This window comes from Peromyscus maniculatus, chromosome X (genome assembly GCF_049852395.1).
Source record: "Peromyscus maniculatus bairdii isolate BWxNUB_F1_BW_parent chromosome X, HU_Pman_BW_mat_3.1, whole genome shotgun sequence".
NCBI lineage: Eukaryota > Metazoa > Chordata > Mammalia > Rodentia > Cricetidae > Peromyscus > Peromyscus maniculatus.
In genome coordinates, this window is record NC_134875.1 from 134040786 (window position 1) to 134066139 (window position 25354).

At 42.7% G+C, this 25354-nt stretch overlaps 1 protein-coding gene and 2 long non-coding RNA genes across 8 annotated transcripts in view; 1 reads left to right on the plus strand and 2 right to left on the minus strand.

Moving 5' to 3' along the window:
- LOC107401215 (uncharacterized) overlaps nt 1–25354 on the plus strand; it is a 54087-nt gene that overhangs the window by 13231 nt on the left and 15502 nt on the right. For 2 of the 5 annotated variants that reach the window (XR_013048150.1, XR_013048148.1), the window contains exons 5-7: nt 6622–6917; nt 8172–8362; nt 11036–11146. This is a non-coding gene — a long non-coding RNA (uncharacterized LOC107401215). Of the gene's footprint in view, nt 1–6621; nt 6918–8171; nt 8363–11035; nt 11147–20666; nt 25335–25354 lie in introns of those variants that run through there. The other 3 variants (XR_013048149.1, XR_013048147.1, XR_013048146.1) reach the window with 3 other exon arrangements.
- LOC102918764 (protein SSX3-like) lies at nt 1240–11176 on the minus strand. 2 transcript variants are annotated; one of them, XM_042268789.2, is made up of 8 exons: nt 11047–11176; nt 8052–8179; nt 7420–7534; nt 6989–7084; nt 5758–5807; nt 5359–5446; nt 1803–1913; nt 1240–1391 (listed from the first exon to the last, which is right to left on the minus strand). In XM_042268789.2, exons 2-7 carry the CDS (start codon nt 8154–8156, stop codon nt 1807–1809), a joined length of 561 nt encoding a protein of 186 aa, XP_042124723.1. In that variant the 5' UTR covers nt 8157–8179; nt 11047–11176; the 3' UTR covers nt 1240–1391; nt 1803–1806. The 2 variants fall into 2 exon arrangements, with proteins under 2 accessions (XP_042124723.1, XP_076418513.1); XM_076562398.1 differs by lacking the exon at nt 11047–11176 and having other exon boundaries at nt 8052–8135.
- On the minus strand, nt 15528–20759 carry LOC143270956 (uncharacterized). The gene is made up of 2 exons (XR_013048151.1): nt 20621–20759; nt 15528–18398 (listed from the first exon to the last, which is right to left on the minus strand). It is a non-coding gene; the product is annotated as an uncharacterized LOC143270956 (long non-coding RNA).

Consider the following 25354-nt stretch of genomic DNA (forward strand, 5'->3'; position numbering starts at 1 on the left):
CTTTAGCCTCTAGTCTCACACTTGTTGAACCACCTTCCTTAGATTTTGGTTAAATGGCTACTTCATCATCTATTCATGTTCATATAAATTCTAAATCTCTCTCAGTGTGTCTTATTTTTTTCTAGAGTAACACCTTGAGCCCTGGTCCTATTGGGTATGTTAGTCAGTCAAAAGGCAGGACCAGCCTCTCCTACATGCTGCATGTATGGGAAAAGTATCCATCAACTGAACCCGCTGAAACTCTAGGCCCAAAGGAACCTTTCTTCCTTTATTTTTCTCAGGCAGTAACTACTAGTCCAATGTAGCTCAGTGGTAGAGCACTTGCCTTGCATGCAGAAGGACCAGGGTTCAATCCCTAGAATCAGATATTACAACTTCCAAAAAGGTAAGATTAGAGTATATGGTCTACACTGAGCCTCGGGCTCTTAGGTAAATGAAGGTCACATGTGTTGTCAAGAATCCAGATTCTCCTACATCACAGAATTTGGATTTGTAACCTGTGTGCAGACAGGGGAGAAAGTGTGTGCTGACCAGAAAATGAAATAAGATGGTTGTGACTAGACACATTTCTAGTGGAGCATGGCAGATGACATGATCATAGTGATGACATGTATTATGTGTGTGCAAGCACAGAGAAATTGTTAAAATAAACCAACAGAACTCTGCTCAGTAGTCCTGGGCAAGGGAAGGGCAGTGTGCTTCAGTGCAGAGGATGACAGGTAGCACATGATTCCTAAGACAGGTACAGGGTAGACAAACAGCAGTATACATTAAGAATATGCCTCGCTGAATGGAATATGGATAGATTTATTTTCATTTTGTGTGTGTGTGTGTGTGTGTGTGTGTGTTCAGTTGTGAGTTTCAAAAGACAATGTCAGGGAGTCAGTTCTCTCTGTCCACCATGGACGTCTTTAGGATTGAACTCGCGTCATCAGGCCTGGCAGCAGGATCCTTTACCACTGAGCCATCTAGGCTACTTGAAACATTGATATTCTACGAGAGTGGGTTTTTCACAGTAAGAATAATACTAACAGAGTGCTTAGCATGTAATATCCCCAGTACTGACCAGATGCCATGCAGTGAGATCTATGCTTAAAGATTGCCTGGCAAAGGAAGAACAAACAATTCTGCTGGGCTTAGAACAGTGACAGTCATACATAGGGAATGCTTGGCATAAAGTCCTGACAGAGTGTTTGACACATCCCACAAAATTACTAAGAGAACACTTGACAAATAATATAAAAGCAGATGCTTAACCCTAAAATTATAATGAATTTTAATAAATATATACATATATCTATATATAGAACTGATACGTAGTCTTTCAAAGTCATGACTTTGATCCAGGATTCCCACCATACTTCTTCTCATCCTGGGCTTATTTCGACTCTCTGTGGTGGAGACAAGAAAGAAAAGAAATGCTAGTGAGTTCACATTGCCGACTCACTGGTCTGTTTCCTCCCGTCCTTCAAAGTCTACGACGCTTTCCCGAACCTCAGAGCCTCTGCTCTACAGGCAAACCCTCTGCTCAGAGCACAGGGACTACCTCACCTTGTCTTTGAATTCCTAAGCCAGAGGAAGGCATGGCCTGTACCTTCAGAGCTGACCTGGGATTTGGGAGCCCACAGCATCCCAGGTAGGGAAGGTCTGCAAACCACCCAGCTTTGCAGTGAAGGAAGCATGACATATTACTTCAGCTTCAGTGTTCCACCCCTAAGGACTAGAAGGAGATGACTGATCCACTCACATACGAGAAAAGGATGTGTTCTGGGGCTTAGGAGATGTGTCAAAGGACCACTTACAGATTTAATCATCATCTTCGCTTTCTTCGGGATCACTGATCTCTTCATATATCACTCGATTCTTCCTTTCTCGCAACCGGTGGCGCCAGGGATTTATCCGAAATCCGCCTCCTGAAATAGGGAGGGATTAGTGCATGAGAGCTAGGTAGTTTAGGGCTTTGTTTTGTCAGAAAAGAACAGGGCTTGTTCCCCCCATGAGACCATGGGCCTTCTCCATTGTCTGTTTTTTACATCTGCTGGCTCACAAAAACTGAGATGTTAGCCATACAGCAGTACAGACCACGGCCACTTCAGGTTATACCATCCAGTGTACTGTTTGCTCCCCTCCCCCATCATCTGCTATAGATTTCCTATGTTATCCTTCATTAGAAAGAGGACCCAGTCGGCATTCCTTTCTATTGTGTGGGTTTAAGACGTGAACCCCAGAGTATGTAGAAGACTTGTCCAGTGTCATATTGCTTTCAGAAGGACAAGTCAAATTGTGATTATGAAGACCCATTCCAACATCTGAGCTGGTGCTGGGTGACCTCCTCACCCAGCAAGGCCTGGGACTTTTCAGGGCCCATGCCACACACCCAGAACATGCCAGGGAAATTGCCAAAGTATTGCTTCTTCCATGATTTCCTCCCATCTAATGCTACCCTTCTGTCTGTCCCCACCCTCTGTCTGTGCTTTCTCTTGGGTGTGCCGGTGTCTCTGGGCCCTTCCTGAACTCATGTGGGGTTATTTCTTCCCTTGCTGCCTTCTTATTCATCACTTTTTAAACACTAAAGCACTTGTACAGGCCATCAGTAGCATTTCTACATTGTCTTCGAGGTTAAGTATCGTCTCTTTTTTTCTAAGGTTGTACCGGCATCTGTTATTTGTACATGTTGTTACCTTTCCATGTGACATTTTCATATGCATGTAGACTGTGTTTTGATCATGCACACTCCTCATTAGCCTCTTTTGACTCACGCCGATTCCTCCCCACCACTAGAGCCCCTTTTATTCCATGTCGGTTGGTACTGGTGGGGCTCAAGGAGTTTAATTAGGATTCCTTACATGGGCACTGGGCCTCACTGGTTGGTCTTTTCTCCTGGCAACTGTTAGCTACCTTTATATCCTCTGAGAGGGGCAGAACCTGGTGAGCCCCTCCTTCCATAACAGAATGTTGAAGGGCCCAATCTTTTGCAGGTTTTTTTTTATGGATTTTCATAACATGCTAATTGCACCTGACAAAGTATTTCATTATTGTAGCCAAATAAAAAAGAACACAGGTGTTTAAATGGGAAAGGAATGTCCTAAGTACACCATGTTTCTGGGACTAAATATTTGCCTTTATGTTCTTCATAGACTGCCATTTATGCAAGCAAAAGAGATGTGCATTTAATTAGGAGTTTGGAATAGAGAAGACTTGGGGAAGAAAAGCACTGGCGGAATCCACAGGTTCTATGAAAGGCAGGTCATCTATGAAATACGAGGCCCCACACATAAGCTTGTGGTGCATACATGGACAGTAGATAAAAGAGTGAATAGAAGGGAGGAGACAGTACTGTGCCATGATGGTGTGTACAGATGAATGCAGGGGACAGAAAAGAAAGAAGGAGACACACTGATCTCTATCAGAGAATGTGACGCCAGGTGTGGTATCACATGGAATGCTGGTGAGAAGACTCATGTGGAATTGGGCAAGGTGGCGCCTGCACCATTTCTGCTAATATCAAGCTGTGTCATTGGTCACTAATCATAAGCTACCTTTCATTCAACTTCCTGATTCATGCATGAGGGAGTCTATATAGAACTGAAAGAACATTGTTTCTGAGCTTGGAAACAACTTATTGCCTTTTATTTTACACTTATATTTTTATTTATGTGTACATGTTTCTGTGTATGTGTGATACATGTGTGGGTGTGTCTGGGGAGGCAAGAGTACTGTGTCAGATCCTCTGGAACTGGAGTGACAGATAATAGTGAGCCACCCAATGTGGGTGCTAGGAACTGAACTCCTCTGGAACAACAGCAGATACCCTTAACCATTGAGCAGTTTCTTTATACTCCCTTTATTTCTTTTGTTTTTTCATTTGGTTTTGGTTTTGAGACAAGATCTCTTCATGCACCCTAGAAAAGTCTTGGTCTAATGATCCTACAGAGCTCTGCAATTATAGGCATGCCAAACATACCCAAATGGAAATGCTGTTTAAATGATATAATAATAAAACTGAATCTCTTCTTTTCATTCAGTCCTTAACTGTGTCCTCACTGGCCACTAACTCTCAGCTCCTTTAGCTCTCTACACTAGACTGGAACCTCCAACTATAGAAACTCCCAGTTCATAGTCAGCTGTCTCTGAAGGTTCCTCTGGGTTGGGTCTGTGGGGAAGACAGTTCCCCGGTGTAGCTATGTCCTGGAGTAGATCAGAATGGGAGGGGTCCACAGTGAAAGCCCTGTGACTTCCAGCCAGAGGCGTGCATGCTCCATTTACAGAGCAGAGGCCAGCTGGTAGTTTCTTTCTGCTTGGAAAGTGAGGGTCAGGATGAAAGAACCAACAGACTGGGAGATTGCCTGACAAGGGGATCACCTGGATTTCAGAAATGAAAGAAGACATGAATGCATTTCAGCGGTTTGGGCTATGGACTAGAGAGCTAGTGAAACTGCTCTTCAGGCCAATAATTTAGCACACTTGTGTTGATCCTCATTATCATACTCTAATTATTAGAATGCTGTGATTGAAGACATGCAGGCCTGGTACTGTAAATCTGACTAAGACCTGGGGTTGCACAGGCCCTAAGAGGAACCCATGGAGTTTGCTAAATAAATATAGTACAAAGTGACCTCTAAATTCATTCTCTCTCTACCCGGAGATAACTCTCAGACATTATCAGAGAAGTTTTGTTGTGCAGTGAGTGGTGGCTAATACAGAAGCTCCCAACTGGTTAGACTGCAGAAAGTAAGTGTCTATGGAATGCTCAGCTAGACATTGAACATGTATGTCGTGCACCTTCCTCCTCAAGTACCATTGCAGAAGAGGGGATAGAGAGATTGTAAGAAGCAGAAGAAAAGGAGGACCAGAGCAAAATAGTGTTTTCCGGACATGACAGGAGTGTTCAACTCACGAACTCACCGGTATTGGCTTTGCCTACATAAGACCTGATTAGGATCAAGCTTGTCAGCATTCTAGCATGGAGTGAGTAGGGACTCATGAGCTCCCACCCCTTTGTGAGTAGCTGTTGACAGTAGATGGCTTTTGTGAGAAGGGAGAGTCAGTTTTCTTTAAGGGTATGGCCCCTGTTAGGTCAACCATACTCTAGTGAATAAATCCACATCCCACAGTACATAGACAGCACAAATCGAACTTGGTTGGTCATTTTTAAAAAAAAAAGACATGAATTTGAAGAGTGTGGGGAAGTGAGAAAAACATCTAGGAAAGATGTCTTATGTTAATTAGGTGAAAGAGTGGGGTATGTGTGAATATGATCAAAATGCATTATGTAAAATCCTCAAAGAATTAAATAAAATACCATATTGAAAAAGAGTGAAGACATTATTAAGGAATAGGAATTAGATTGCATCCAACCTGGTAAAATGGAAACGGTGGAGACGGTCACACCTTCGAATGTAAGTTTATCTTTTATGTCATAGAGGTCTATTGTCAGCGGAGTCAGCTGTAAGAGAGAATCATGGGTAAGGCACTTTGGCAAACCAGAATCTACAGGTGGTATTTGTGCCACGTGACTTAAGCTGTCCTAATTTGCTGGATAATATTTAACACAGGACCTTGCAAATAAACATCACACACCAAAATTAACCAGACCTAAAGTCTATACAACCCAGTGTGAACTTCCATACAGTTAGAATTGGCATCAAATATATCATATACACTTATCCACCACCCAAAAGAAAACTATCCTTGCCAATGTGGACATGAACTGACGGGCAGGCATGGGGCATTCCTCCAGAAAGAGGTGTTACTCACCTTGAGGCGTTTTATCTGTTTTATGTTGTAAGTCTGTCCAGGACGTACCTCTATGGAAAGTGACAAGTCAGAAGGTTTTGTTTGTTAGTAAATATTTCAAAAGTTCCAGATGCTGCTGATTTAGGGAATGCTAGAGCGCAGGGTTACAGTCTCCTCATGGAGGAGGGGCTGGTGGAGTATGGCTCTCTCTCACTTTACTGATGGCATAGGCATTATCTATAGGAGAAGTTTAGAAGTCTCCTTATGCTGGTTTATGAAATGTTGTCTCCACCTCATCACTGCCTCATCCTATCCCAGGACATTCCTTTTACCTCATAATATTAAATTGATTTCAGGAAATTTGAACTGTATAGACTTTCAGATGTGGAATAATGAAAATCTTACTTAACACATGAAATGATTTGAATATTCAGGTGTTAACTGTGTGAGGAAGGATCAGTGATTTAGCTCAGTGCTTTGGGGACTATCTAGTGTAATAACTCTCCTTTGCTCTCAAAAACTGTGCATAAATTTCAGGCCTGGAGTTTGAGATCAAGTAAAGTGCTTGTGGGAGCTTGTGGGAGCTTGTGGGAGCTTGTGCGATCTAGCCTGCTTTCCTGGGGAGTCACTCTGTGCGTGTGTGTGTGTGTGTGTGTGTGTGTGTTGAGTTGTATCTCTGTGACAGTGTCTGAATGTATGCGTATAGGGTGGATATGTCTGCCTATGTTTAGGATGTGATACAGGACAGTGCACATTCCAACTGAAGATATTACCCATTTGCCATTTACTTACTATCCAAAATAATGTACATTCTTTTCAATGTTTTAGACTTTTATATGACAGGATCTTCTACATAATCCTCTGAATGTACTCTTTCCCACACAGCCCTAACCTGAAGAAGAAGAAGAAGAAGAAGAAGAAGAAGAAGAAGAAGAAGGAGAAGGAGGAGGAGGAGGAGGAGGAGGAGGAGGAGGAGGAGGAGGAGGAGGAGGAGGAGGAGGAGGAGGAGGAGGAGGAGGAGGAGGAGGAGGAGGAGGAGGAGGAGGAGGAGAAGGAGAAGGAGAAGGAGAAGGAGAAGGAGAAGGAGAAGAAATGGAGGAGGAGGAGGAAGAGGAGGAAGAGGAGGAAGAGGAGGAGGAGGGGACCTGCCTATCACCTTACCAGGAATCTTGACTGAAAAGGTGACCCTTCACAACCCTTCCCCACCCCCCACCCCCCTACCCCCACCCCCACCCCACCGCTGACCACTCACCTTCCCTGTCACAGCCACGAACTTTAGTGCATTCCTCCACCTTCTCTTTGGTCTGTTCCTTGCAGCGCATGAAAACCGGTTGGTTGACTGTGACCCCTAAGAGGAAGCAAAGTACTTGTTCTGTAACAGACAGCACAGAGGAGAAATGCAGCTAGGACCTGGGATGCAGCACAGACCTTAAGGCCCCCAAGAACACGAGCCTGTAGGGAAGGCAAGTGCAGGCTGCAGGCCCGAGCCCTGTTGCCTAAGCTCTATGCTCTCAGCCCTGAACAAGATGGAGAAGAGCAGCGTGCTCAGCAAGCACCTTGACGTTTCCCCGGGAAGAACAGTATCGTGTGGGATAGGGACATGCTACATGTTGAGAAGAAGCTGGGGCAGAGAAAGTAACCGGGAGACACCCAGGCTTGTCTGAACCCAGACCTTCCTATTACCTAGGCCCGTCATCCTGATGTAGTTCCTTTTCATATACACGTAGGCACTTTTCTGCCATTTGGTCAGCTTTGCCCACTCTTCCTCAGAGAAGTATGTAGAAATATCCTGGATAGCCTAGAAAAGAAAGAAATACAAATTCTGGCAACTACTCTGCTGCACACGTGTACCATTCATCCCAGAATACCTCTGTGTTGGAGAACCTCGGTAGTCCATCCAGAAAATCAAGATGATTGATCCTTGGAAATGTGAGGGTCAAGTGAGAGATGTGAATGACAGCCATTTCCCAATTACAGTGGAAATGCTCAGTGCTGGTTATTAGTTCTCCCCCCCACCACCACTTACAAGGAGCTAAGTGTCATCCAAATGCATTTAGTACTAGATCACCAATCTCAAGTCTTCAGGGACGCTGGAACAGGACTTATTGAGTGCTCACACGAGTGCGTGCGTGCGTGCGTGCGTGCGTGCGTGCGTGCGTGCGTGCGTGCGGAGAGACATCCTGAGACTTATGGAGGTCCTGTGGAGACTTTCTCCTTGTCCTGAGTGCCTCTGGTTTCTACCTTCTGAGAAATCTTTCTACCGTGGCCCTTGGTCACCCAGCTGCTTCTGCCCACCCACTGACTGATGACCTCACCTCAGTTATGTTCTTTGGCTCACGAGTCTCTTCCACAGAGCTCTTTACGCAGGAACTCACTGTTTTCATGTCGGTAGGATTAATAGGATTTTGAAAAGACACCATCTAATTTTCTTTCAGCAAATGTCCTGTGAAGGAAGGAGCATGTATGAAGTTAAATGGAGTCTCCAAGAATGGGTCAAGCTTCTGTCCTGATTGTTTGCCCTGGGATGTTCATTGAGATTAAGAGCGAAGAGAAAGATAGTGAATTGGACAAGCACAGAGACATGTTCTCAGCCATATGAGGAAGGTGAAAACCGATTTCATAGAAGGTAAGAATAAAACAATTGTCACTGGAAGATGGGTGGTGGGCAGTACAGAAAAAGGAGGTACAACAAACACCCAGTACAGGTAGAGAGGAAGGATAGCTGCTAGGATTTTGCAGTACACTTTAGTGACTGCAGCTTATAGCTCCATAGGGTGAATTTGTGAGGAAGGGAGAGGGAAGCCACAGGTCCAGTCCTATGCCTGTAATAGAAGATAGTTGGGAGGCTGAGGTAGCAGGATCCTATGTTCAAAGCCTGCCTGAGCTACAAAGTGAGACTGGGACCAGGCTGGGCAATACGTAGTTAAATCCTGTAGGATTCCTTCCTACCTACCATGTAAGAGGCCCTTGCATTCATTTCCCAGTTTTGCCAGAAAATAGTAGAAGACATGATGAATACATAAGGACAGAGAAATATGAATTACCCATATTTGATAAGCACACACATATGTGTATCTTGAACCACCATACTAGATTTTAATTGTGTATGCACTATTGTTGTCTATCAATTAAAATAAATCATGAACAAAACTCAGAACAGATTCTCTTAGGAAGTGAACACCTGTGTTCCTAGCACTTGGGATAATGAGATAGGGAGATGGGGAGAGTTCAAGGCCATCCTGTAGTACATATAAGAGACTGTCTCAGAAACAGAAAAGCAGTGTGAAAACGAACATGTCTGTGTTAGTGAGGCAGCAAAGAGACTGCAAAATAGGTTTTCCTCTTTCATTACATTTTTATTTAGAGTGTATGTGCATGTGTGCCCATGACCCCCATGCCATGATAAGTCTCTGGAGATCAGAGAACACCGTACAGGAGTCTCTTCTCCCTTCTACCATGTGGATCCTGACTATCAAACTTAGGCTGGGTGCCTGGCACCCAACAAAATAAGAATGCTCTCCTCTTTATTAAGCTGTTTTCCTCTGTAAATGTCTTTTTATCATTTATTAGCTTTTGTGGTTAGATTTCAAAAGATGGCTTTCATGCTGATCTACTCATACATGTATCCCATTATACTTTTCTCTTTTTTTAAGCCAATAGAAGTCTTATTATAGGCCGGGCGGTGGTGGCACACGCCTTTAATCCCAGCACTCGGGAGGCAGAGCCAGGTGGATCTCTGTGAGTTCGAGGCCAGGCTGGGCTACCAAGTGAGCTCCAGGAAAGGCGCAAAGCTACACAGAGAAACCCTGTCTCGAAAAACCAAAAAAAAAAAAAAAAGTCTTATTAGCAGGTGTCGACTACACTGGGTCCAGGATCCCAGTATATACCCAAGCCTTTCTCAGGGTGAGCTTTTTTTTAAAATTTTTATTTATTTATTTATTTATTTATTTATTTATTTATTTATTTATTTATTTATTTATTTATTTGAATTTTCTATCCCTTTTACATACCAACCACAGATTCCCCTGTCCTCCCCAACCCACCCCCCATTCCCACCTCCTCCAAGGCAAGGCCTCCCATGGGGAGTCAGCAGAACCTGGAACACTCAGCTGAGGCAGGTCCAAGCCCCTCCCCCCTGCACCAAGGCTGCACAAGGTGTCCCACCATAGATACTGGGCTCCAAAAAGCCGGCTCATGCACCGGGGATGGATCCTGATGCCACTGCCTGGGGGCCCCCTAAACAGTTGAAGCTAAACAACTGTCTCATCTGTATTTCACCTCCCTGCTCCTCCCCTGTAGTCTCTCTTCCAGCTTTAGATACTTTCTTAACTTCCCACTATTAATACCCTTCATAGCCTCAAGGCTATTAGGTACATATTGGTAAATGTAGACTTTTCATGCTGAAGACAACCTTAGATAGTTATGGTTCTTTTTTTCAGTTTCAGTCACTTGCTCACCTCTCAACCCAGCAGAATTTTTTCCTTCAGCAGTAAATAAATGCTTTAACCTTTTATTTTTATTTTAAAAAAATTAACAGACACAATAAAGTTTTAAATAAAAGACACATTTCTGGGAACCTGCTGAAATTTAAATCCATATGTCTACATTATTACTGACTCAATTTTTTCCCTGAAGATAATGGTATGGACATGATGCTAAGCTGACAGAGAAACTCTGGACTCAAGTAATTCCCCTGTATCATCCTACTAAGTAATTTAGATTGCTGCTTTATGGTACAGTGTCCTGTGACATGTGTACATATTCTGAGATAAAGTTGGTGAGGGAATTGCCTCTGGTTTAATGGTCTCCCCAACTCATGATTTTCAGAGGTCAACGAAAGAACCAACTGTCATGCAGAGTAAATCTGATGTGTCTCAAGGTACTGGAGTCTGACCTCACACTCAAGTCATCAGAAAAGTTTAGTGAGTAGACACTGAGGTATCTCTGGGACCATGAAGACTGCAGCTTTATCTAAGAGGCAGTTGGGAAGTAGCTCTCTAACGGAGACTATTTGGTGACATTGAGGATGGAGGAAATCTCAGGCACATAGGTAATTTCAAAGTTTGTGAAGCTAAGAGACATACTACTGCTTCCCTTAGAAATAGTGTGACATGAGTCTGTCAGATAGTTATAGTTTCTAGGATCCTTGAGGAGTTTCCCAGTAAGGGTTTAGCTCAAAGCCCAGTCCTAAGCGTTAAAGAGAGCTGAAGACACAGGAAAGGCACAAGTACTTGGCTGGTCTACACAGGCTCTTAACTTTTCTATCCGCTCCCATTTAACTTATGGGGGCATCCCACAGAAAGAACCTACCTCACACAGGAGGAGATGAAGGAGTGTTTCTCCAGAGAGAGATTCAGCTGAGCCTAGAGGATCAGCCAACTGCCTCAGGAAAGTGGACACGGCAACTAAGGTGAGAAGCAGTGTGGGGTCCCAGAGTTCCGGAACAGTAATACATCACAAGTGGCAAGGGGAGGGGCTCCCACCTAAGATGACATCATCAGCCATGGCACTGGCCACGCCAGGACCAGCTGCCCTGTTGAGATGTACATTTCTAGAGTATGTCTGGACTAGATTGTACCCTCTACTGTGCGGTTCTTCATCTAAAAAATGGCTTACCATTTCAAATCCTCCTCAGTACTCCTTAATCAGTCTAACTGGGATCTCTCTACAATAAACTAATAACATGTCAACTATTTATTAAGGAAATTATTAAAATTGAGATTATTCCTACATATGCTATTTCCCCAAAGACCCAGGAGCTTGCTTTCTATTAATATTCTTAGGAATAATAGTGCACAGTGTGCACGGAATTACAGTTTATTGTACTCTTTAAGGGGTTCCCAAGTGCTTCTGTTAGGAAGGTTTCTCTAATAGTGTGTGTGTCTCTCTCTTAAAAACATAAAAGAACACAAACATGAAAATTAAAATAAAGAAGAAAACAATAAGGTAAAAATGCCAAAACAAAATGAAACATTCCCCCAAAGAAAAACCCCATAGAGTTCATTTTATGTTGGCCAACTACTTACTTCACAGTATGGGGCCCGCCCTGGAGTGTGGTTGATACACCCAGTGACAACCCATTGGAGAAAACTGATTTTCCCTTTGCCAGAAGATATCAATTGCAAATAGCTTTTTGGTTTGGTTGGGTTGGGTGTCCACTTTTTCCTCCAAGTGCTGAGATCCCATCTGACTTGGACTTGTGCAGGTCTTGTGTATGCCTCAATCTCTGTGAGTATGAATGTACATCAATTCTGTTGGGTCTAGAAGACATCATTTTCTTGGACTCATTCATCACCTCTGACTCTTACATTTTTCCACCTCCTCTTCTGCATAGATCCATGAGCTTTGAGAGGAGAACCTGAGGAAGACATGCCATTTAGAATTGAGTGCTCCAAAGTCTGTCTCACTCACTGCACATTTTCTAGTTGTGGCTGTCTGTGCTAATTCACATAGAATGTAAGAAGTATCTCTAAAGAGCGTTGAGACACTAATCTATGGGTATAGTGGTATGTCATTAGGAGTCATTTATTTCTATGTTCCTTTAGCAAAATAATAATATTAGGTTTTCCCCTAGGCCCATGACCTATCTAGCCTCAGGTTTTTGACCACTTAGCAGTGTCAGTATGGATTTCTACACTCCCTCCATCCACTCCTCAGAAAGGGTAAAGCCTCCTATGGGAGTCAACAGCACCCATGGCATATCAAGTTGAGGCAGAACTAAGCTCCAACCCCCTGCATCAAGGCTGAGCGAGGCATCCCATCATAGGGAATAGGTTCCAAAAAGTCAGCTTATATGCCAGGGACAAGTCCTGGTCCCTGCTAGGGACCCCACAAACAGACCAAGCTACACAACTGTCTCCCACATTCAGAGGGCCTAGGTCAGTCCCATGCAGGCTTCTTAGTTGACAGTCTAGAGTCTGTGTGCTCCCACAAGCTTGGGTCAGCTGTCTCTGTGGGTTTCCCCATCATGAACTTGAACCCCCTAGCTCCTACAATCCTTTCTCCCTCCCCCTCTTCAAGAGGACTCCTGGAGCTCGGCCCAATGCTTGGCTGCGGATCTCTGCATCTGCTTCCATCAGTTACTGGATGAAGGCTCTATGATGACAGTTAGGGTAGTCACCAATCTGATCCTAGGGTAGGCCAGTTCAGGCACCCTCTTCACTATTGCTAGTGGTCTAAGCTGGGGTCATCCTTGTGGATTCCTGGGAACCTCCCTAGCTCCCTGTTTCTCCTATACACATGCTGTCTCCCTCTATCATGGTATCTCTTTTATTGCTCTCCCACTCCGTCTCTGTTCCAGCTCGACCATCCCATTCCCTTATGTTCTCATCCCCCATCCCCTACTCTCTATTGCCCACACCTCATCCCCAGTTTACTCATGGAAACTTCCCAGGGTGGTCCACGCATTCCTCTTAGAGTTCTCCTTGTTTGCTAGCTTCTCTGGAGCTGTGGGTTGTGGTCTGGTTATGCTTTGCTTTACATCTAGTATCCACTTATGAGTGAGTACATACTATGTTTGTCCTTCTGATTCTGGGTTACCTCACTCAGGATCATATTTTCTAGTTCCATACATTTGCCTGCAAATTTCATGATGTCATTGTTTTTCTCTGCCGAGTAGTACTCCATTATGTATATGTACCACATTTACTTTATCCATTTTTCAGTTGAAGGGCATCTAGGTTGTTTCCAGGTCCTGGCTATTACAAATAATGCTGCTATGAACATAGTTGAGCATGTGTCCTTGTCGTATGATTGAGCATTCCTTGGGGATATGCCCAAGAGTGGTATAGCTGGGTCTTAAGGTAGATTGACTCCCAATTTTCTGAGAAACCACCATACTGATTTCCAAAGTGCCTATACAAGTTTACACTCCCACCATCAGTGAAGCAGTGTTCCCCTTGCTCCGCATCCTATCCAACATAAGCTGTCCTCAGAGTTTTTGATCTTAGCCATTCTGATGGGTGTAAGATGATATCTCAGAGTCGTTTTGATTTGCATTTCCATGATGACTAAGGATGTTGAGCAATTCCTTGAATGTCTTTTGGCCACTTGAGATTCTTCTATTGAGAATTCTCTGTTTAGCTCTGTAGCCCATTTTTTAATTGGTTTGTTTGGTATTTTGATGTCTAGTTTCTTGAATTCTTTAAATATTTTGGAGATCAGCCCTCTGTCAGATGTGGGGTTGGTAAAGATCTTTTCTCATTTTGTAGGCTGTCGTTTTGTCTTATTTACTGTGTCCTTTGCCTTATAGAAGCTTCTCAGTATCAGGAGGTCCTATTTATTAATTGTTGCTCTCAGTGTCTGTGCTACTAGTGTTATATTTTGGAAGTGGTCTACTGTGCCAATGCATTCAAGGCTACTTCCTACTTCCTATTCTATCAGGTTCAGAGTAACTGGATTTATGTTGAGGCCTTCGATCCACTTGGACTTGAGTTTTGCGCATGGCGATAGATATGGGTTTGTTTGCAGTCTTCTACATGTTGACATCCAGTTATACCAGCATCTTTGTCGAAGATGCTTTCTTTTTTTCCATTGTACAGTTTTGGCTTCTTTGTCAAAAATAGGTTTGTGGATTAATGTCAGGGTCTTCAGTTTGATTCCTTTGGTTCACATGTCAGTTTTTATACCAATACCAAACTCTTTTGATAACTATAGCTCTATAGTAGAGCTTAAGGTCAGGCATGGTGATGCCTCCAGAAGTTGCTTTATTGTACAGGATTGTTTTAGCTATCCTGGGTTTGTTTGTTTTTCCATATGAAGTTGAGTATTGTTCTTTCCAGGTCTGTGAAGAATTGTGTTTGGATTTTGATGGGGATTGCATTGAATCTGTAGATTGCTTTTGGTAAGATTGCTATTTTTACTATGTTAATCCTACCTATCCATAAGCATGGGAGATCTTTCCATTTCCTGATATCTTCTTTAATTTCTTTCTTCAGAGACTTAAAGTTCTTGTCATACAGGTCCTTCACTTGCTTAGTTAGAGTTACCCCAAGGTATTTTATATTACTTGTGGCTATTGTAGAAAGTGATGTTTCTCTGATTTCTTTCTCAGCCCGTTTATCATTTGTATATAGGAGGGCTACTATTGGTTGTAGTATTAAGGCAACTCCACATAGTTAAAAGGGAGATATATTTTGTGGGGTAACTTACAAGTCAAGGGATAGGTTACAGGGTCAGAGAAAGGTGTAGCACAGTTCAGCAGTGTTCTCTGGAGAACTCTGCTCAATCTACCTCCCATATCCAGGATCCAGGAACCAAGAGAGCCAGCACATCCGGATCTCAGGTAGGAATGTATAGTGCAATATGCAATATGACAATAATCCTAAATAATCCTAAACAGAGGTAGAACATACATACAGTATGACAGATATAAATTTACATTTGTATCAGTATACAAAATATTTCAAATAAGAGTAGAAATATATGTATATTACAACAAATATAGTTCTGTATTTGTATCAATATACAGATTATCTTAAACAGGAATAAAAAAATAGTTCACATTTGTATCAATATATAAGAATCCATAGCAATGCAAATTATCTAAGGCTGCTATTTTACTAAATTTGTTTACTAGTATATACAATAATCTACCTTAATATCTTATATCTATTCATTCTACTTTTTCTGTTCTTTCTTTTTGTTTGGTTTTTTGTTTTGTTTGGTTTTTTGAGACACTTTTTCTTTTCTTAAGGAGAATACTGGGTCTAATATTTTCTTCCACCCCCAACCCTATAACCATCATCCATAACCCTGAGAAACATGAAACTTTTGGGAAAATGGGCATCGTCTTCTTAGAATTGCTTCCTGCTGTTTAGGGGATGATGGTATCTCTGTTGGGGTCTGTAAGAAAGCTCAGATAGTTAGGTCTCAGTTAGACTAGCTATAGATTCTGCAGCCACAACTGATTTTTTTTTGAGTTAATCTTGTATCCTGCCACATTACTGGAGGAATTTATCAGCTGTAGGAGGTCCCTGGTAGAATTTGGGGGAGGGGGTCACTTATATATACTATCATATCATCTGCAAATAGTGAAAGTTTGACTACTTCCTTTCCAATTTGAATCCCCTTGATCTTTTTTTGTTGTCTTATTGCTCTAGCTAGAACTTCAAGTACTATATTGAATATATATGGGGAGAGTAGCAGCCTTGTCTTGTTCCTGATTTTAGTGGAATCGCTTTGCATTCCTCTCCATTTACTTTGATGTTGGCTGTTGGCTTGCTGTAAGTTGCATTTATTATGTTTAGGTGTCCCAGCCAGTGGGATCTTCAGCAGAGACCCTAGAAGGGGGATTGGGGAATTAAAGGGACAAGAGACACAAAGAATTGACAGCACGACAGTATTCTGATCAAGCTGCAAACTTTTATTTTTCTCAGGTGGGTTTTATAGTAAGGAAACTTTCTTTGGGAAGAGATCAGGGGACTGTCGAGTTGCCAAGCAACCCAACCAAGCAACCTAACCACAAAACATTGTTACTAGTGGTCACTGTAGCAGAAAGATAAGGAAATGTTAAGTTATTTTCTAATAACTCAGGACTTGTCCAGGCATGTCAAAAGTTTCTGGTTAGTAGCTCAATACTGGACAACAGAAACTTAACCCAGGCAGGCAATATGGCATGGCTCTTGAAATTGTCCTCGGCATCTCCTCCCTTTATTTTATTTTATGAGGGAGTGTGCCCACCTAAACGGTGGTGGACCTTAATCGGCTGGGGGAGACATTGACCTGACTCTTCCTAGAGCCGCTGCAGGCTTGAGAAAAAGAGTACCTTTTGGGGAGGAAAGGGTTTAGGCATTTTGGTGCCTCTAGATACCAACCTCTATGCAAGTCAGGTTTGTCTCTCAGGGAATCCGAACCAAGGGCTATTAAATCAGCCTTCCCTTGCAGTGCTTGGCCTTGCACCCAGCAGTGTCCATACCAGCTGATTCCAATAAGCATAGGTTCAGACTGTATGCTGCTCCTAAAGGAGAAGAGGACTGAGAAATATCACAGGGACCATATCCTCGATCCAGCCTTTTGAGCCAATGGTAATGAACCTGTATGGGTTTTGATGCCAGGGAGTCTATTTGTTTTTTGATGAATCTGATTAGCCTGCCAATTATAAAGGGACCCAAAGTTACAAATAACAAGATGCTGACTAACGGTCCTGCAAGAGGCATCAAAAGGGAGAACGTGGATGATCTCCACCAATCATCTGCTGCAGCAGAGAATTGCTGCTTATGTAGCTCTAGGCTAAGTTTATGTAGCTTATTTATCTGGGTTTCTATCATTCCAGACTCATTAATATAATAACAACATTCTTCCCTCAGAAAAAGGCATGTCCCACCCTTTTCTGCTGTCAGCAGGTTCAAGGCCCGTCGGTTTTGTAGGGCAACCTGTGAAAGAGAGGTTAACTGCCTCTGGAGGGAGGATAAGGATGCTGCAGAAGCCTCAATTGCTACCTGAAGTTGCTTGGATAGGTGAGCTGTTGTCATGAGGGAATGACCCAGGACATCCCACCAAGCCTGCAGAGACCAGAGAGGTGTCGAGGGAAATTCCGGCCACAAGGGGCAAGAAGACAGCTCTTTTTTGCTTGGGCTGGGGGTGTCCCATCCCAAGAACTCCGAAGGGGTCCTGAGCATAAGTTGTAGGACCACAGTGACAGGTAGGCAGAGCATGCCCTGTGGGATAGGGATGGTCAGATTTTTTGATATAGTGCCATTGCACCAAAAGAAAAATCCGGGGGGCTGGGGGGGGGGCAAAAGGATGAGTGGGTAATACGGTCTGGTTGCAAAAGGGAAGGGAAACACTAGAAAAGCAAAAATCAAACTTGGAGCGGCCTGGGTCAAGAAACAAGGGTACTTCAGGGATGGGGCGGAAGCCATGGGGATTATCAGTGGTGGTGCAATTAAGGACCTGAGGCAGAGATACTGCTATCAGGGGAGGACCTCCCAAGGCTGCACATAGGAAGCACGATGAGAGATTCCCAATGCCAGTAACATTGGCAAACATAAGGCCTTCTTGGAGGAGGGAAAGCCAAGAAAATGGAGAGGAGGGGAATGATAGTTTTATCATTAAATGTTTTTTTCTTGTATAAGGATATTATGATGGACTGTAGATTGTACTTGTACATAAGAGCACCAAATGTAGAGTCTGGAGCTGGGCCATGTGGCTGTTCGGGCCGTATACATGGTTCCTTCTACTGGACTAGTCCATTGTGAGTCCCACGGGTCCCAAACCACTAGGGAATATCCTGTAGATGTCTTATAAAATTTAGGGCCATTCCATTCTTTCCCAATTACCTGTCCCCTGAATTTTGCAGTAAGAATAGGGGCATCCTATGCTTTTCTCCCTCAAATAAGTTTTGCAATTGTCAACAGTCTGATCGTACAAAAAAAAAATAAAATAAAAAACCAGATAGCAGGAGCCACCTTGCTGGGGGAATTATGGAAATCAGTAAAGTTGAGTAAAATGGGATTCTGACATCCTTGCAGGGGGCAATCAGTGGTAGCCAATAGGTGACCAAAGGTCTGTGTTTTAGCATAATTAATATAATTTTCAGTCAAATAAAAGCGCCATGCAAATGGGGATGTGTCGACTGGTCTCTGGTCCGGTTAAGAAGGTACATTTAGCAGCAAGATCCAGAATATCCAGGGAAATTCTCCCAGTTTTTTCTTCATCAGCATCTGTAAAGAAGGAGAAGGAAAGGGAAACAACCTCAGGGACTATCCTTTTCCCTGGGTGATTGGTTAGAGTTGACTTGTTTAACTAATCTCTCGGGGAGCCAACGAGGGCCTCCCTCTGTTTGGTCATAGGTGCATGCTGACCCTCAACCCCAAATCAGGACTGGGTCAGGCCCTTTCCACTGGGCAGTTAAGGGGTCTCACCACATGACCAATGCTTGGTGGCTTTGAGTTTGTGGATGCCCAAAGCGATCTGCTGCAGACCTTTCATTCTTGTCCAAGGTAAGGAAATTAAGGACAAAAGCGCATGATGTAAAAGATTTCGGGGGTTGCCTCGCATATCATATAGGCTTCCCTTCTTTAATTTATGAAGCATGGATTTTAGAGTCAGATGAGCACGTTCAACGATGCCCTGGGCTTGGGGGTTGTAAGGAATGCCAGTGACATGCTTAATCTGAAGTTGTTGGCCAAAAGATTGAAAACTTTTTCCAGTATATCCTGGGCCATTATCAGTTTTTATAACTTTAGGCTTTCCTAGGATGGAAAAGCATTGTAAAATGTGGAAAATAACAATTGTGGAGGCCTCTCCAGCCTGGAGAGAGGCAAATATAAAACCACTAAAGGTATCAACTGTCACATGTATGTATTTAAGTTTGCCAAATTCAATTAAATGACTAACATCCATTTGCCAAATTTCATTGGGAACCAAGCCCCAGGGGTTAACTCTCAGATGTTGAACCGGAAGGGAATCAGCACAGTCAGTGCGATTTTTAACAATTTCTCGGGCCTGTTCTCAGATAAGCTTAAACAACATACGAAGGGAATGAGCATTTAAATGGTGAAGAGAGTGTGCTTGGGCAACTTGAGAAAGGGATCCTGCAAGAACAGAAAAAACTAATTGTGTGGCTGCATCAGCCAAGGCATTTCCTTCTGATAGAGGACCAGGCAATTTTTTTTTTTTTTTTTTTTGGTTTTTTTGAGACAGGGTTTCTCTGCGTAGCTTTGTGCCTTTCCTGGAGCTCACTTGGTAGCCCAGGCTGGCCTCGAACTCACAGAGATCCGCCTGCCTCCGCCTCCCGAGTGCTGGGATTAAAGGCGTGCGCCACCAACGCCCGGCCGGACCAGGCAATTTTAAATGGGCCCGTAGATGGCCAATAAAAAAAGGGGCACTGTCTAGCCATAATCAAGGAGCACAGCTGAAGAAAAAGTGGAGCTGCATTGGTAGAGGGTTAAAAAAGGGAACAGTTTCCAATAGGGGAACAGAATGGGCAACATAAGCACTATCAGTATACAAATTAAAGGGTTGAGAATGAAATAATTGAAAAACTTGAATGACTGCATAAAGTTCAACAAGCTGTGCTGAGGAATATGGGGAGAGGCAGGAGGTAGCCTTTCCATCCACAACATAGGCGGCAATCCCATTGGCTGAGCCATCTGTAAATATCAGGGGAGCCTCCCTTATAGGTTGTGAGGCAGTTAATTTGGGGAAAACAAAGGGATGAATTCTGGCAAACTGTAACAAGGGATCACTAGGATAATGGTTATCAATAGTACCAAGGAAGGAGGAGCAGGCAATGGGCCATTCATCATTTGTTTGAAGCAGCCAATCTACTTGTTCTCAAGTATAGGGGACGACTATGAAATCAGGATCTTTTCCAAAGTATTGGCGACTTGTTTCTCTGCCCTTAATAATTAGCTTGTCCATTAAAGATGGATAAGTGGCCAGGACCTTTGAGGGAGAGGTGGGTAGGTGGACCCAGAGTAGGGGATTCCCTCTTTTTTTATTCTCTGATGGTTATTTATTGCCAGAAGACTAGACATGGGGGGTTCAGGAATATTAATACTGACAGAATGACAGACAGAAGGTGGATGGAAGTACTCTTTCAGGGCTTTTTCTCCCTCCTTAATTAATTTTTGAACATCAGGGAAATGATTATAAGTTTTTAAGACATCATTAATTAAATTCCAGTAGGAAAAAGTTTGAATGGGGACCTTTTCAGGACCAAAGGTCTGGTAGAAATCATTTAAACAGTCACCAACCCATCCCCAGCGCTTTTCATCTATGGTTCCTTCTTAGGGAAACCAAGGACAGACATCTCCAAAATAGTTAAGAACTTTTTTTAAGACTTTCTTTTTAACCCTAGTTCATCATGTCTTGAGAGACGGTTTCAGTCCCAAAATAAACAAATCCTGTTTATTAAATGCTTGTCCCATGGTAAACTTACCTTGCATTGTCACGTTAAAATTCCTCCGGATCTGTCTCACCACCAGGCGTTTCCATGGCAATCACTGACCAGACCTTCACTTGTGGAGTCGTCTTCCACGGTGGTCCAACTCTTAGGCAGGCCTGCCCTGGTGTGTGATGACGTTCACCACTCCTCCACGTCCCAGAGCCTCACCTGGGCGCCAGTTGTCCCAACCAACGGGATCTTCAGCAGAGACCCTAGAAGGAGGAATGGTGAATTAAAGGGACAAGAGACACAAAGAATTGACAGCAAGACAGTATTCTGATCAAGCTGTAAAATTTTATTTTTCTCAGGTGGGTTTTATAGTAAGCAGACCAGGAAACTTTCTTTGGGAAAAGATCAGGGGACTGTTGAGTTGCCAAGCAACCCAACCAAGCAACCTAACCACAAAACATTGTTACTAATGGTCACTGTAGCAGAAAGATAAGGAAATGTTAAGTTATTTTCTAATAACTCAGGACTTGTTCAGGCATGTCAAAAGTTTCTGGTTAGTAGCTCAATACTGGACAACAGAAACTTAACTCAGGCAGGCAATATGGCATGGCTCTTACAATTGTCCTTGGCATTTAGGTATGTCCCTTGTATTCCTGATCTCTCCAAGACCTTTATCATGAAGGGGTGTTGAATTTTGTCAGTTTTGTTATGTCTCCCTTTTCATTTCTGATTTTGTTAATTTGGATGTTCTCTCTTTGTCTTTTGGTTAGTCTGGATAAGGGCTTGTCTATCTTGTTGATTTTCTCAAAGAATCAACTGTTTGTTTCATTGATTCTTTGTATTGTTCTCTTTGTTTCTATTTTATTGCTTTCAGCTCTCAATTTGATTATTTCCTGGCATCTATTCCTCCTGGGCGAGTTTGCTTCATTTGTTCTAGAGCTTTTAGGTGTGCTGTTAAATTGCTAGTGTGAGATTTCTCCAACTTTTTTTTTTTTTCGAGACAGGGTTTCTCTGTGTAGCTTGCGCCTTTCCTGGATCTCGCTCTGTAGACCAGGCTGGCCTCGAACTCACAGAGATCTGCCTGCCTCTGCCTCCCGATTGCTAGCATTAAAGGCATGCGCCGCCACCACCGCCCGGCTCTCCAACTTCTTTATGTGGGCATTTAGTGCTACGAACTTTCCCCTTAGCACTTTCATAGTGTCCCATAAGTTTGGGTATGTAGTACATTCATTTTCATTGAATTCTAGGAACTCTTTAATTTCTTTATTTCTTGCTTGACCCATCGGTGATTCAGTTGAGCATTATTCAGTTTCCATGCAATTATAGGCTTTCTGTAATTTGTGGTGTTGTTGAAATCCAACTTTAAGCAATGGTGGTCTGATAAAATACAGGAGGTTATTCCAGTTGTTTTTTTTTTTTTAATCTGATGAGGTTTGCTTTGTGACTGAATATGTGGTCAATTTTAGAGAAGGTTCCATGGGGTGCTAAGAAGAAAGTATATTCTTTTGTATTTGAATGTAATGTTCTGTATATATCTATTAAGTCCATTTGAGTTATAATATCTGTTAGATCCCTTATTTCTCTGTTATGTTTCTGTCTGGCAGATCTGTCCATTGGTGAGAGTGGGGTGTTGAAGTCTCCCACTACTACTAGTGTGTGGGGTTTGATGTGTGATTTAAGCTTTAGTAGTGTTTCTTTTACATATGTGGGTGCCTTTGTATTTGGGGCATAAATGTTCAGAATTGAGACTTCATCTTGGTGGATTTTTCCTGTGATAAATATGTAATGTCCTTTCCGATCTCTTTTGAATGATTTTAGTTTGAAGTCTATTTTGTTAGATATTAGGATAGTTAAAAAAGCTTGCTTAAGTTCATTTGATTGGAAAGTCTTTTCCCAGCCTTTTACTCTGAGGTACTATCTATCTTTGAAGTTGAGGTGTGTTTCTTGTATGCAGCAGAAGGATGGACCCTGTTTTCATATGCATTCTGTTAGCCTGTGTCTTTTTATAGGAGAACTGAGTCCATTGATATTAAGAGATATTAATGACCAGTGATTGTTAATTCCTGTTATCCTTTGGTGGTAGTGTGTGTGTACTTCTCTTCTTTGGGATTTGCTGCTCTAGGGTTATCGTTTTTGCTGTGTTTTCATGGGTGCACCTAACTTTCTTAGGTTGGAGTTTTCCTTATAGTGCTTTCTTTAGGGCTGGATTTGTAGATAGTTATTGTTTAAATCTGGTTTTGTCACCTGGGCTACAGAGTGAGTTCCAGGAAAGGCACCAAAACTATACACAGAGAAACCCTGTCTCGAAAAACCAAAAAAAAAAAAAATCTGGTTTTGTCTTGGAATGTCTTGTGCACTCCGTCTATGGTGATTGAAAGCTTTGCTGGGCATAGTAGTCTGGGCTGGCATCCGTGGTCTCTTAGTGTCTGCATTATGTCTGTCCAGGACCTTCTGGCTTTCAGAATCTCTGTTGACAAGTTGGGTAGTTCTGATAGTTCTGCCTTTCTATGTTACTTGGCCTTTTTCCTTTGCAGGTCTTAATATTCTTTCTTTATTCTGTATATTTGGTGTTTTGATTATTATGTGGTAAGGGGACTTTTTTTGGGGTCCAGTCTATTTGGTATTCTGTAAGCTTCTTGTATCTTCATAGGCATGTCCTTTTTTTGTTGAATATATTTTCTGTGCCTTTGAGCTAGAATTCTTCTCCTTCTTCTATCCCTATTATTCTTAGGTTTGGTCTTTACATGGTGTCCCATATTTCCTGGATGTTTTGTGTTAAGAATTTGTTGGATTTAACATTTTTTTTGACTGATGAATCTGTTTCCTCTATGGTATCTTCAGTGCCTCAGATTCTCTCTCCCATCTCTTGCATTCTGTTGGTTATGTTTGCATCTGTAATTCCTGTGCATTTACCCAGTTTTTCATTTCCAGAATTCCCTCAGTTTGTGTTTTCTTTATTGCTTCTATTTCAATTTTCAAGTCTTAAATTATTTCCTTCACCTGTTTGCTTGTTTTTTTCTTGACTTTCTTGGCTTTCTTTAAGGCCCCATCACTCCCTAAGGATCCTGTAACCTACAAGACCCCCACCCTGCCACCCAAATCTACCAAACCCATCATCCTCCCTCTAGCCAACCACCCCCCTCAACATTAGCAGCCCCTAGAGGCACAAGCACCACCTGCACCAATTGGAAGATCATCCTCCCCATGAACAGCCCTCTCTAGCAACATCAGCAGACCCTATAGGCACAAGTGCCACCTACACCAGCTGGAAGAAGGGGCACAGGCAAAACCTACACCTGTTGGAAGAATAGATCCCATAGGCACAAGTAAAGCCCAAACCAGCCAGAAAAACTGGACGATATGCTAGATCAATATACCCAAACCCCCACAAACCTCAGCTGAGACAACTCTACTCATTCTGACAACCAGCCAATCAGCAGAACCCTTGGCCATCCAGGCCAAAAGACAATAAAGAAAACAGAAAATAAAGGAACAAAAGACCCATCCAACAAAGACATCACAAGAATCAACATGTGTACCTATAAAATTATCCCAAACCCAAATGGGTAAATGACAGTGTAAGAATAATTCAACAACATAAACAGCAATATGGCACCACCAGAGCCTAGTGATTCTGCAACAGCAAGACCTGAACATCCCAATGCAGATGAAGCAGAAGTCTGCCCTGCAGGGTATTGGTCTTGCTTTGGTCCAGTATTTCCTCACTATTATCTCATTTCCTTTTTTTCCAGAGCTGAGGACCAAACCCAGGGCAAGTGCTCTACCACTGAGCTAAATCCCCAACCCCTTCTCATTTCCTTTTGTAATGGTAATGTATATTCTGTGCCACTGTATGGTAGAAGTGTATACTTTGCCCTTTTATTTTACATTGGGTTACATTTAAGAAATCCTGTAGTTCTGTGTCTGATATCAAATGGCTTAGATGGATCCATTTTTCCATATTTGCTGCCTACAACATTCTTCTTTTTCTTGGTCTTGTTCCATTCCCTGTCTGCAGCTCTCCTTTGTAGATATCCCACTGCTCTGATACCTCTAACATCTTCTTCATACAATGGCCTCTCAGGGCCTCCATGATGGGACTCTCCTGCCATATTACTGGCCTCAATTGCTCTCCTTAACTTAGGAATATTCCAAAACCCTTTTATTCGTGTATCCTTCATGATTCTAAAGCCAGAACCACATAGACAGCATTGCTGAGTTTGACTGCCAACTTTGGAGTGAACCCTGGCACCCTTGAATCACATTCATAGCAGGTTTGATTAGTGTTACATTTTAGGGCCAGGAAATTCCTTGTTTCTTTCCACAAGTTGAAAGCTTAGCTGGGTGTGGTCTTGCTTTGAGGGAACCCTCCCTTTATTCCTTTTCATATCAGGCTTCTCATTAATTGTATCTCTTTCAGCACAAGCCTTGGCCCCAACATTAAATTTTCACTTCAAACCACATTTTGTATTTCTTTTTGCTCCACTTTTTCTCTTTCTTTGTAGACCTGCAATATTAGGCTATCTTGAAATCTTCTCTAATAAAGAAATTAGTCCATTACTTTTCAATTTAGCCTCTGGCAACTTCTTAGGACAAGGGCAATAGGCATACATTACACACATATATTAAAATACTGTAATTAGCTGGGCAGTGGTGGCGCACACCTTTAATCCCAGCACTCGGGAGGCAGAGGCAGGCGGATCTCTGTGAGTTCAAGGCCAGCCTGGGCTACAGAGTGAGTTTCAGGAAAGGCGCAAAGCTACAGAGAGAAACCTTGTC

What these genes read in the sequence shown, in the direction of transcription:
- LOC102918764 (XM_042268789.2), bottom strand. Translation starts at nt 8,156, where the DNA reads ATGGTGTCTTTTCAAAATCCTATTAATCCTACCGACATGAAAACAGTG. An exon ending in TCGTGGCTGTGACAGGGAAG is followed by an intron (nt 5,808 to 6,988) that starts GTGAGTGGTCAG and finishes CACTTTCCATAG; the next exon opens with AGGTACGTCCTGGACAGACT. An exon ending in AACAGATAAAACGCCTCAAG is followed by an intron (nt 5,447 to 5,757) that starts GTGAGTAACACC and finishes TCTCTCTTACAG; the next exon opens with CTGACTCCGCTGACAATAGA.